At 35.2% G+C, this 13,709-nt stretch overlaps 1 protein-coding gene across 2 annotated transcripts in view; it reads right to left on the reverse strand.

Moving 5' to 3' along the window:
- LOC118197971 (zinc metalloproteinase nas-4-like) overlaps nucleotides 1–13,088 on the reverse strand; it is a 29,002-nt gene extending 15,914 nt beyond the window's left edge. The window contains exon 1 of one of the 2 annotated variants that reach the window (XM_085811737.1): nucleotides 12,933–13,088. In XM_085811737.1, the coding sequence (XP_085667863.1) occupies nucleotides 12,933–13,059 (127 nt within the window). In that variant the 5' untranslated portion in view covers nucleotides 13,060–13,088. The remainder of the gene's footprint in view (nucleotides 1–12,932) is intronic. The other variant, XM_085811738.1, reaches the window with a different exon arrangement.
- Between the last annotated feature and the right edge of the window lie 621 nt (nucleotides 13,089–13,709).

A 13,709-nucleotide genomic window follows, 5' to 3' on the forward strand; every position in this document is an offset into this window, starting at 1 on the left:
TATGTTAAGATGAGGTGTTTATGCCGGTCCAATATCGATATTTAATAGAACTGAAGTGTCTCATTTTCACAACTACGTACCATCTAGGTGGACGAAAATAAAAGGCTCATTATCACATCTATTATTTTTTTATTTTTTAAAATCAGATAACGTAGTAGAAACTGTATGCTAAATTGGATTATATAATAAAAATGTGGTACTTCACTGGGATGGGCATATGCGAGATATATTAGAAAATAACAAGAGTATTAGAAAATACCTTAAGTTCCCTTTTTTAATTATCCTTAACTGTATTTTACCTATTTCCTTTCGTTAATCTACAATAATGCATTTAAATTTCGAAGATTGCTTATGATTCACCTCCGAGTATGGATCTTTGTAAGGTACTGGTATAAATGTTTCTTTGTAAGCCAGCAGCAAAGCAATTTTTCGTAATGAAAACAAAATGGCTTAAATTTTTATCATTTTATCAAGTGACAAAATTTATCAAGGTATCCCACAGGAAGGACGGGTGAAAGGTAACTATTCTAATAAGACTGTAACGACGAAGGGTTGAAATGAAGCGTTACGATGGTGACTACCTCATCGTCTGTCGCGGTCTTCCTTTAGCCTGTCCGTCTTCGGAAAATAGAAGACACCTTACCACAGTTGAAGAATGGTTTATATGCAATAGATTCAATTGAGAATGATTTTGAATGGAATTACACTAACAAAACTCCACCAGAATGAATAACACAATTGTGATTGCAAATATTACACTATATGCATATTCTAAGATGTAGCGATTTCCTGTTGACACCTTACAGGAAACTATTGGTAGATTTTTATCTGCTGAAATCTGCTTAATCAGGCTGTATATTGTCCAGCTTACTACAGTATAAATATTTTAATTTAAGCCAGATATGTCACATTTATTCCTCTATTATAGCCAAGCTAATACTAGCCAAATTACCACCTCTATTTCCTTTTTTCTCACCGTCTGGAATGTCGTTCTTCCCATTCACCATTCATGTTTGCATGATACCTTTGGCCACGGTTCCTACACCGTCTGACGAGACAAATATCATTCACTGTTTGAAACAACAAATTCTGTAGCTATAGTCAAACTAGGAATTATGGTTTACTAATCTGATGCTTATGTTCTGAGCTCAAATGGTCTTTAGTGCTCCATGTGCAAGTAGGATATCCTTTTCCCCCTTTAACGTACCACTACAAGGCCGTTTTCCTTGAAAAGGGAAAGGATGAAATAGAAACGAGAAATAATGAGAGAAAATACCAAACCATCAATAAAAATGAATAAATGAAAGCCTGAAAAAAATGCGAGTGCATATAAAGTAAAACAATAGACGCTGAATATTCGAAATGAATAAAAGCTTAATTTTAAGAATAAAATGTTACAAATTGTTTAATATGGGTACATCCCGGGCAGAGGAGAAGCTCCACGAAATTGCTCACTAAAAAATAAAGTTTATTCTTAGTATAAGGAAAAATTCTAGAATTTAAAAATTAGTTCAGTTGACTATGAATTCAATTATAATCTCATCTGTTAACTGAATTGAATATGCACATTTATCATTTATTTGTTCATGAATATGAATGAATACAAAATGAAATTTTGCAGTTTTATGAAAAGCATAAACGCACGCAATCAAAAATTAAGAAAACTAGATTTAAATTTTTAATCTACTTCTGAGATCTTTGTTGTATAATAATAAATTCTCTCTCTAACAATTAGTTAAAAATCAAATAACTCTTTAACAGCTATCGATGTCTCTCTTTAACCTCACGTTTGATAGATTCCTTAAACTACTCCTTTATTTCGAATTTTGCACACTAGATGGCACCACGAAAAACACTAGATGGCACCAGGAATAGAGTACAGTTTCAAAAATGTGCTTTAATGACAAGATTTTATTATGTAAATTTTAACTTATATATAATGATGTCAAGAGTGCATAGATTCTTATCTAAATAGTTTTAATTAATAATACGTCTTCAAAACTTAACTAAATTAATATTCAAGAAATTTTAGGAATTTTTTAGTTTTAATTACTCAAGAAAGCTCTGTTTGCTGTTAAATTTCGGTTTTTCTTTAAACACGACATCCTTTACATTACAACATCCTTTACAGCTATACAAAAAATATTACAACTGTTTTGTATCTTGGAAACACGCTTTTTGATATTGTTTTGTGACTGATGGCATTTTTTTTTTTTTTTTTTTTACTGTACAGAATCTCTTCTTATAAACGAGAATAATGATGATATTTAATGAAGAAGGGAAGTTTTAAAGTAGTGTTAATTTAAGTCATTATTTCTGAGATATATAAATAAAGCAAAAATTTAAATTGATTTTCTTCTCGTTTTAATTATCAGTAAACTTATTGACAGCGTTCTAGTAACAAACATATCTTACATTATTCTTTTTGTGAGCAATACTGCATGTGTATGAAGTTTCCGTCTTAAACATTTCCAAGTATTATATTGCTAGTTTCAGTGAGGGAAATGGACCCTCTTCTTTGGAACTGCTCATTGAAAGGAATCTTAAAAAGTATTCTGTCCCATCAGCGGCCGAGAGGTAAAGCGGCGCTAGTAATTCGGTTCGCGGTTCGAATCCCGCGAACGAGCCAGCTGCACGGGCGATTTCGTGATTTTCGCCATGTGTAATGTATATGTGAGCCAATTTTCCCTTAGAAAGTCCTCCACGAAGGTGTCCCTTCCCTTGTACAGATAGCCCTGGAGTGCTTTGCCATAATCCAATAAACCAAACTTTAAAACAAATATTCCGCTAAGAAATTTAGCTGTAATTTTCTTTCTGTTTATTAAATTCAGTTTTTCAGAGTAGAAAACCGCATTCTCAATGTTAATTGTATCAAAATTACTGCATTTCCACTTTCAGTTCTTCAATGTTTATATGTTCAGGAGTAATTTCTTATTAATTAATTAATGAATTTTATCCTGCATGAATGGTTTTTAATTACAATCACACACAAATATAAATTTATTGCTAATATCTATTATTATCTACATAAGAGTATATCAGTAATTTTTCAATTCACATTTGCAACTAATCTATGCAAAAATCACAGTTAAAATATGTTCACGTTAAAAAGTTAAAAAGGCCTTAGTTCTTTCTGAACTCTGCTTATTAATCGCATTATTATCGAAAAATGTTGAAAATTTTTTTAATGGTTCAGTTGCAGTAATATTTCTATCTTCATTTTAAAAAAGTATGAAATTGTTACGCGTATTTTTAATCAAGTGTTTTATGCTTTATGTCGCATAATTATGTTACTATAGATATTGAACGTATGGGTGATTACATTGATTTGCTAACAAGACTTAAGTTATGTAGAACCCGCGTATAAGTCGATACCGCGTATAAGTCGACCCCCCCCCCGACTTCGACATAAAAAATTCCTAGAAAATAAGAAACCCGCGTATAAGTCAACCCCCCACTTCCGAAATCGATCGAGAAACTTCGAAAAAATTTTTTTAAGTACTACATTTATTCAAAATCATCTGAGAAAAAAAAGTAAATATACGATAAAAAATACCTTGGTAAATAAACAAAATCGAAATCCTTCAACGTCCGATTCATGGTCAGATTCGCCAAACATTTCATAGAACTCTTCTGTCGTCATTGGCTCGTCATAATACATATTTTCAGTCTCGAACTCTGTATTGTTACAATCACTGCTAGAGCCTTCGTCGTCAATTTTACTTTCAAAAACAGCATCATCTTCCGTGCCGTCTAGTTCGTTGCTAATACAACATTTTTTAAATGATTTTATAATCATTTCAGAGGGTATTTCGTTCCAAGCATCTTTAACCCACTGAGCAATTAATGTAATATTGGGCTTTTTATTATTCGGGGGCCGAAAATTCTTTGGTTTAATCGAAACTTACTCTAGTTAAAGTATGAAACTCTGCGATTAGTTCGCCACATAATTTAAGTTATGAAATTACTTCAAGTAAGTGACTTATTTGATAAGCCGTCCAATTTGAGTGCGGGAAGAAAACAACTGCATTATATAAAGAAATTTTTGAACTTCCGATTCTTTTAATTTTTTATGGCCCCGCGTATAAGTCGACCCTTTGAAGTTTTTTTTTTTTTGGTCCAAAATATCTCGACTTATACGCGGGTATATACGGTACTTTTATTGTACAAATATATCTCGAATTAAAATAGTTAATTGATCAATTGATCTGCATGGGTAACATAAAGTGTAAAATGTATCATTATTTCATGCACCATTAGTAAATACCTCAGAGCGGAATCTTCTTTTCAATGGAGCTTAAGCGTCTATTTTTGCTTGATTAAAAACCCGGCGGTTGAAGGTCCTATATTGATGACCGATGGCACTCATCTGTTTGTCCAGAGTGAAGAGACTTCATTTAGGCACTCGTTAAACTTCAGGTAGACAGCAATTTTCTTCTTATTTTGGTTCAAAGCAATAGCGCAAAATTTTATCAGGGTCGAATAAAACTGTAAAGCAAATGTAGAACAAACATGGCGGTTTAACAGTAACGCTAGCTCTAATGGTTTTAGTAAAAAATGGTACTTGCTTTGTTATCGGTTGTGTCTTGTTTCGGAAATGAACTCTTAGAAAATCACAATCCTTCATCGTTTTCGAAATATTCGAGAAAAACTGATAGACAGCGTCCTTAAATGCTGCTTTAAAGGTTCTGCACTCTTCCAAAGAGTTCTACACTGTTCTAAAGAGTAAACGAAACGGCGTCACCTAACAATTTTAGTAAGAACTGATAGGAAGAACGCAACAAAGGTGATTCGAATCTAAGATTGTTGACATGGTTTCAAAATTGAAACTGCGTAGGAATGTTAATATTGATTTTTTGTATGAAAATTATAAATTTCTTGCTCAGCATGTATGATTTTCACTGAAGACGGAAAGCGAGAACGACGACGTGAACCTAAGAAGAGAGACCTGAGCGCAACATTCTAATATAAACGAAATGAATGCCGACTTCGTGAGGCGGTTTCCGAAATACATATGGACAGTAACCTTCCACTTTTTTAAAGTGTGTAAAATTTTAACAAAATTCAAATAAAACTGTAGATTTCTATGAATTACACACTCACACAAACGAGCATTGATCTTTATAGTATATGTATGATCCCAGTTAATGTGATTCCACGGGTTTAGTAAGTATAAGGATTGAAATAATTGTAATAATAGTACCTAATAATTGAAATGAAGTTGTGTTTAAAACTTTTAAATATTAGTTTAGTTTTTTAGTTAATTATAGAATAAATTTGAAAGAACAATTAAATATCTTACACTTTGCTGAACGACGAACACTGCCTATAACTTATCCTAACACACGACTACAACGTATCCTTTCCATATTCTTCACCAGAATGCAAATGAACAGCCAGTATTTAAACTAAGGTTTTTGGATTTTAAACGATGCCTCTTGTCATAACAAACTTCTATAAACAAAACTTGTCATAAGATAAAACTTCAACAAAATTTTCAAGCGTCCGAATTATTATGCGAGCTATTGATTACTATGAGATTAATACTCATTGAATATATAGGAATTTATATTTATTTTCACTAACCACTTAAGTTTACGCTTTCCTATAAACCTTCATTTCCCTAATGGTCAATGTCAGAATATTTAAATTTGGTAGCGCGCGTTAAGTAATGCGAATTATATTTTTTGCAGAAAAGGTTTAAATACTGAGTTCTAGAAGGGAAAGTTAGAAACTGTGGGCAAGCACTGTACCTTGGTAGCTTGAGCTTCTCTTTCTGCATTTATTGTTGGTTAAAGTGGTGTAACAGCTATTACTTGACTGCCACAAGACTTCGACGCGATTTTAGGTAGCAGGATTATCTGAGCCCTGCAATAAAATTCTGCTAGTTGTTAATATCTTCAAATTTTTAGTTTAGTTCTTGTTAGTTGAGTTACAGCTCGAGGAAGGCGTAGTTTTTTAACGTCAAGTCGCCGCATTATATATTTTAAAGAGTTTTAATAAAGGGTTCTTTTAATCCTTCTCCTGTCTGGTGAGTGAGTGAGTGAGTGCACCGCTATGATGGCTTCCGACCACGGACATGAACCAAACGGAATTATATACCATCACAGCGGGGAAGACTCCAGAGTAACAAGGTTGAATATTATATACTAATAACAGTTTTTACATATTGTTAACTGCAAGGCACTAAGCGTTATTCTGGTTATCTGCTTTAAGTTCTGAACATTTGAAACATTATAATATTATCCACGGTTGTTTCTGCTTAGGCAGCGTCCTGAGATTTTCTCTATTTTATCAAGGGCTATTCTGTTTTTGAGTGTGCTAGTCGTCCACAATGCCCAGGCACAGTCCGCGGGTTTTTTCAAGTGCCAGGTTCTTGTATGTACACAATGGAAGTAATAATGGTCCGTGTCGCCTTCCTCTCCGCATTCGAAGAAAGGATTCTGAGTCTGAATCCTCTCTCCGCATTCGAAGAAAGGATTCTGAGTCTGAATCTGTTCAGGTATACTGGGAATGGTCCATGACCTGTCAAGAACTGTGTTAGGCTAGAACAGTGGGTCTTTATTTCCATGTTAACTGTTGGCAGTAAGCGAAATGTCTTTCGTCCTACCTCTGCCTCTGTCCATCTACTTTGCCAATTTTGTAGCAGACTTGTCAAAGTTGTTCGCTTAATATGAGACCAAGGAAGTTTAGTTGGTCTTTTTAATATATCCGTGCAGTTGGCTGCCTGCTTGGCCAGTAGGTCAGCGGCTTCATTGCCTTGAATCCCTGTGTGAGCGGGAACTCATTTTAAAGTGGGTCTTTACGAAATAGGCATTGTCAGAAGCTGTTTCTGAATTCTGTATACCAAAGGACTCCGGCTGTTTTGACTTGCGATAGCCGTCAAACTTGATGCCGAATCACTGAGTATGGAGAATTTCTCCTGTTGACATGTGTTCGCATATCTAATTGCAGCACTGATAGCTAGAAGCTCAGCTTGGTATACCGAGTTGTTCGAGCCTAATTTCCTTTTCCACTCGAATGTTACAACTCCATTTTCTAGTCTACAGAAGGCGCTGCCCGTGCCGTTCTCAGTTTTGGAGCCCTCTGTGAAAAGGTTATTACTGTACCTCTGAATTGGTTGGTCGTTTATACTGATACCGTCGGAGAGATTAAAAGCTGCTGAATGAAAGTTATTGCAGTTGTTTTGCTCTTCGTAGTCCGAGTGGTGATAACTATGACCCCAGAGTGTTGAAGTTTGACCCAGCCTGGTAACCCTTACTATAGCTGCCTCCCTTTCTTCTATCAAATCTAGGGGAGGAATTCCTGCTAGTTGTTGTAGGGCTCATTGCTCTGGCCCATTGGGAGAACAGATCAAGACAGTATTGAGATCTCATTTCGAGGTTGCTCCTTCCTGCCACAACTAGCATAAAATCGTCCGCATAGGCTATGATTCGAGCGTATTCTACGCTCTCAAACTGACGAAATACCAAGTTTGCCACTATATTCCACAGTGTTGGTCCAAGGTATGACTCCTGTGGCCATCCTCTAAAGACATTTTTGACATAAATGCTGCTGTCTGATGTTACTTGTACACTTCGATCTTGAAGGTACGAGCGAAGGATGGTAATAATGGCTGCTGGGCAGGCCATGTTGTGCAGCAAATTTATTACGTCTGGCCACCAAAGGGAGTCAAAGGCTCCCTTGATGTCAATGGCTATTGCGAGTGAGTGCAAATTGTTATCCTTGTTCTGTTTGATAGTGGCCATTAAGTCTTTTATGGCATGTTCAGTTGAGTTGTCCATTCGGAATCCATATTGGTTGGGATGCAGGGCGTTGTTCCTTTGCAGGAAGAAGTGCAATCTGTAAAGAATTACTCTTTCCAATACCTTACCGAGCGTTGGCAGTAGACAGACTGGCCTGTAAGATGAAGGTTCTGCCGGAGTTTTGTCTGATTTTAGGAATAACGCCACTTCTGCCAACTTCATATTTTTAGGAAAGTACTGATGTTTCCAGCAAGCTGAAATGACCGCTAGGAATAGTTTTGGGAGTTCCCGGTGAATCTCTCTAATGATGATATTATCAATTCCATCCGGACCTGGAGCTTTTTTGGGTGCCAGAGTATGTATGATGTTATCCACTTCCATTTGCGTAGGAGGGAGTTCGTCTCTTCTGGTAACTTGGCGAAATTTCATACTGTAGGTTTTCTCGCTTCCTCTTGCTCCTCTAAGAAATCCTCTTCATCATCTTCAGGAAAAACTGCATTTATGATCTCACTGGATGAGGCAGTGCTATTCACCATAGGCGAAAGGGTCGTAGGACGAAACACCTTGTTACATGTTATCTTTTCAGTAGGTCCAAGGGCTTTAGTGACATTACTACAGTAAGTTCTCCATGAGATTAACTTGGCCTCTTTAATTTTTCTTTTATATAAAGCTCTGGCTTTATTGTATGTTATCATTTTGAGTTGCCGTAGATATTGATCTACCGTGGATTGTGCTTTTCTGCGAACTACCCGAACTCTGCTCCTCTCTGTGTTACGCTCTGGTGACCACCAGGATATCGAGTGTTTTGCCTTTACAGATTTCAAACGATATGCTTTGTGGGCGGCTTGCACTATTTTTGTAACTAGTAAGTCGTAGAGATTATCTAAGGAGTTTCTGTCCTGGCAGTTGTTGAAATCTTTGATAAATTTATCTACATGCGCTCGAATGTGTTCCCGTAAAACGGAATGTCCTCCAATCTCCTGTCTGGTTCTGCACGTACTTCAGCAGTTACACACGAAAGAATAAACAAGTAGATATTACATTTGGAGGCCGAATTTCTTATCAAACCCGATGGCCAACGATCAGAACCGGCAGTCCTCCCCACAAGACTCAGAAGTCGCAGGCCTGATGGTGCCCAGCCCTTTGGATAGATTTGGTTTTATAGCATAAATAATGAGAGCGTCCATCAAGTCAGCAGTGGTGTTCGACGGCAAGAACTCCGTCACTTCACTCCTGGAAACCCTTGATAATGACCTCCAGTTGCATCCTGTACCCGAGAGACAGAAAGTGACAATTGCGTCGAGTGCCCTCCGACGACAGGCAGAGTCATGTGGAAAGGAATTGAGAAATTTTTACTGGGAGAAGTCGGAAGACTCACCTAAAATTTTGAAAATTTTAAAGTGGCACTCTTAAGGCCTTCTCGATAGTTAAATACCGAGCAAAATTAGAAGCCGAACTTTACAACCATTACCAACGGAAAATTGAGGATCTCTTGAGTTTATTTTACGAAAGGTTAAGTTAGTAAATAAGCTATACGGAACGAAGTAGGATGATCAAGTCATTGAAATCATTTTAACAAGTTTGTTACCCGGAGTACAAGATTTCATGGAGTTGAGAAGCCCACGAACGCTCCAAGAATTATTCGAATTAGCCGTGAAATTTCAGAACCGGTGGATGGCGGAAAGCTCCAGATTTTCTACCCAGAGATATTATCAGCAATTCTTTCGACAGAAAGAAATAAATACAACGGAGGAAGATGTTTTTTAGCCAAGCCGTCAACCAGCATGAATGAAAACGATAATGCGAAAAAGGAGTTCGACAAAGACCACCAGCGTAACCAAAAGACATCAGGAGGAAAGAAAAAGTATTTAAACGAATAGAGGGGCCTGAGAAATTGAGGGTCCAGACCCCCTGCGCATCGCAAAATCCCTCTAAGGTGCATTTAAATACAGTTCTGGTGAAGAACTCACAATTACCTGTAATACAAGTTCTTCTTAATAACGTACACGTAGAGGCACTTACGGACACTGGCGCGCAAGGAAACTTTTTAAGCCAAAGCTTCTATTACCGGAATATTTGAAAAGTAAAGTTATATAAAAATCATAGCCGCACAAGGGAAAGTCTGTGAATGCGTCGGGGAAGCTATAGTTTAATGTACAGGTAAAATATGAAAATATTAAAGTTTTATTTTTTGTTGTTAAAAATTGATAAAATAAAATTATTTTAGGTACAGAGTTCCTCAGGGTCGCTAATGCAAAAATCAGTTTTTCCGATCCTCGATATGGTTTCAAAGTAGTGGAGGACGAAAACATCCCAGAGTCGACTTCCAGCATCTAAAGATGAAAGAGCCAAATTGGAAGAACTTGTAAGCAAATTTTCCACATTATTTTCTGAAAATTCTGGGAATACACTAATCACACATACTATTGAATTAAAATCAATCGAAACGTGTAAAGCGAAACCTATCGCTATGATAAAGAGAAAGAGGCTATAATAGAACACCATATACAATAGATGTTAAAAAACAAGATAATAATCCGCATCAACTGATCTTACTTCAGGCTACTTTCAAAGGCTACTTAGTCATGAACTAAGCTACTAGTCATGAAGCCAGAAGACGTGAATAAAACGGCCTTTATTACAAAATCGGGCACTTAGGCGTTTTTACGTATGCCGTTTGGATTTTGAGGGGCCCCCTCAACTTTTCAACGCGCTATGGACATTATTCTACGTCCTGTCCTTGGGAAATCCACTCCAATATATTTGGACGATATCATCAGAACTAGTGACACCATTGAGGAACATGTAAAAGATCTCCACGAAGGTTTTTCATTATTAAAGGAAGCAGGTTTAAGGGTTACTGCATCAAAATGTATGTTCGCAGCGACAGAATAGCGATATTTAGGGTACGAAATTTCAGATAAGGGTATCGAAACTGAAGATTCTAAAATAAAAGCAATAAAAAATTATCTTCCGCCAAGTACGACAAAGAAACTATCATATTTTCTTCTCATGTACTCGTATCACCGTTCTTTTATTCAAAATTTCGCCAATATCGTTGAACCTTTGTTAATGCTAAAACGGAAAAAAATCAAAGTTTGTGTGAACAGTGGAGGCAAACACGGCCTTCGAACACTTAAAAACAGCTTTAATTAATGCCCCAGTTTTAAAATTCCCGGAAGTGGATGAGGACTTCTAAATCGCGACTGATGCTTCAGATTACGCCGTAGGTGCAGTTTTAATACAAAATGGGCATCCCGTGGCATTTTTTAGTAAAACTTTAAATTGTATATAACGAAATTATGCAGCTACTGAACGAGAAACGTTATCCGTGTTAATGGCAGTTCAGGAGTTCCAGGTTTAATTTGGAATGCACCGATTACAATCTATTCAGACCATGTGGGCGTAGGTAGACTATATTCTGGGAAGAAATGAAACCCAAGATTAATTAGATGGGCCTTAAAGTTACAAGAGTACAACTTAATAACTAAGCATACTTCCGGGAAGGAAAACACCGTGACCGACTCGTTATCAAGAATTAAACTGTATGAAAATGCTGATAAAATAAAATGCATTATCTTAACTTCTAAAAAATGTGCTATGTTAACTTCTAAAAAAATGTGCTATGTTAATTTCTAACACCAAAAATAAATAAATAAAGAAAGAAACAAGCAGATATTATAAATAAATTATTTTATTACAATGAATATTTTTCCTATATTTATTGCTTTCAATATTTTGGACAAAATATACACAAATAAATTTCAAGACTAACAAGTACGGGGGAAAAAGTGAGCCACTGTATATTTATTCTAAGCTGTTAATCATAGTTCCTATTGTCATTTTCTAATATACAATCCCAATTTCTAATACACATCAATTTTATGTAAACAAAACGTACCACTGTAATTTTAAACGTAATAGCAATAAGAACATATTCTTTGCCAATTATACCCAAATAATTCTGAAATTGCTGTTCAGATATAAAAATGAATAAGATAAAGCATGCTCAATTTTTGCTCGTTTGTGTTTGGTTTTACATTTCCTTTTCTGACTTTAAAATGGCATAAGCAAAAAGTGTCAAAATATTATTAAAAGATATACTAAATAGTTGCGTTCGTACGGGCTCGTAACAGATTGAATGCACACAAATCCGATTATAGATTAATAACATTTATTTTGTCAACAGAAACACTTCAAAGTTCAGGAGTTTTCCACAGAAATACTTGTAACAAGTGTTCACAGTGTCACATAGTATAATCAGTATAGTTACACTTTAAAATGCTGAGAACGTTAAACACAACGCAATGCAAAGCGCCTTTAAAGAGAAAGCTAATCCGATCTCCCGCTGGACTAACAACTGGAAACAATAAAAACAACAATTTTGGCATTAAAATATCATTAAAAGATATATGTTATTTTTAAATAACTCATTTTATCATATTAATAAACAATTATATTGGTGTAATTTAAAGTATAAATGAAAGCGGTATTAATGCAACTTAGATTGGAAACAATTTCTTTTTTTTCATATCGAACGAATATTAAAAATAATATTAATAATAGATATTTCCTTATTATAGTGGAGCCCAAAATTCAAACGCTTAATCAACCGAGGTGTAATATGTAGCGTGGTATAAGAACACGTGACGAGATATCTCGGATGATTAGCAATTCAATCCTAGAGGCCGCTGTAATAAAGAATTACCTGATAATAAAAACTCCAAAGATTCTTTCAAATAATAAAGAAATACTGATTTGAAGTACTCTTCTTTTTATTTTAAAGCTGTTTGTTCAAGCTATCAAGGGCCGATCGGTGTCTTCAAATAATTATAAAAAATTAGAAAAACATATTTGTGAATTTTTAAATTTTTCTTGCATTAAATAATTTGAAACCATAGTTACGAAAAGGAAATGACAGGGAAAGGGGAGAAAGGAGAGAAACTAATTCCTTACCCGGGATATTTCTGAATTTCAGCAAAATTCTTATAGAAATTACAGATTAGTTTCCGTGTAACGATAGAACATTAGCTAAATGTCAAAAACGGAAATAAAAGTACATCATTTCTAAAATTGCTTCTCAAGTCGCTGATAATTAGTAGTGAAAATTCATGAATAATTTTAAATAATGTTCGTGCTTATGTTACCCATAAACAACATTAAACAAGGAAATACGAAAAAACTTACATTCATCTGCTGAGTACCCGTGTATAAATAATCCTAGTAAAACTATTCTAAGTAAACTCGCTGTGACTAACATTTTCATCGCTTCATAGTGCAGGAGGTAAAGAACTTTCTTTTGCATTGAGTTCATGAAGTTTTACCAATCACTGAGAAATAAAGCAGATGCGTTTAAACTTCCATAATACTTTTGGATAAGCTTCTGTTTTAATCTTTAAAGAAAAAAATTGTTTCTATGGCAACATATGAAACCTTCTTCATTTATCGCCTGCTCATAGAAGGCGACGGATCGTAAACAAACGCGATTGTTATTCCATGACAATTGAAAATGATATTGTGATGTTATTGTAAAACTTTAATCACTTGATTCTTAAAAATAGTATTATGAAATTTTTAGTACATTTCATTTAATGGTGTATAATAATAACTTGTTTATCCTCTTTAGCACTTGTAAATTTCTGAGGATAAATGATAAGCTACGTTTAATAAATAATGTAAAAATTCCGTTTAGTAGTAAATTTAGGAAAATTATTGTTCAGTTTCGAATTCGGACTTTCAAAGAATCGCATAGATCACGCAAGTTAACACTGTTTTACAGGATATTTTGAAAGAAAATGAAAAATTGTAACTCAGTCAAAATGCATCCATCTTAATTACTCCACAGAGCTCATTAAACTTTTTACATTAGCCTTAATAACGTACTAAATCAACTTTCGACATTGGAGTAAGCAGGCACTGTACATGAAGCAATCGGTAGAGTGCAAACAGCGATAAGATATCAGT

This window comes from Stegodyphus dumicola, chromosome 2 (genome assembly GCF_044657685.1).
Source record: "Stegodyphus dumicola isolate Sdum_Otavi_A_Nest chromosome 2, ASM4465768v1".
Lineage (NCBI taxonomy): Eukaryota > Metazoa > Arthropoda > Arachnida > Araneae > Eresidae > Stegodyphus > Stegodyphus dumicola.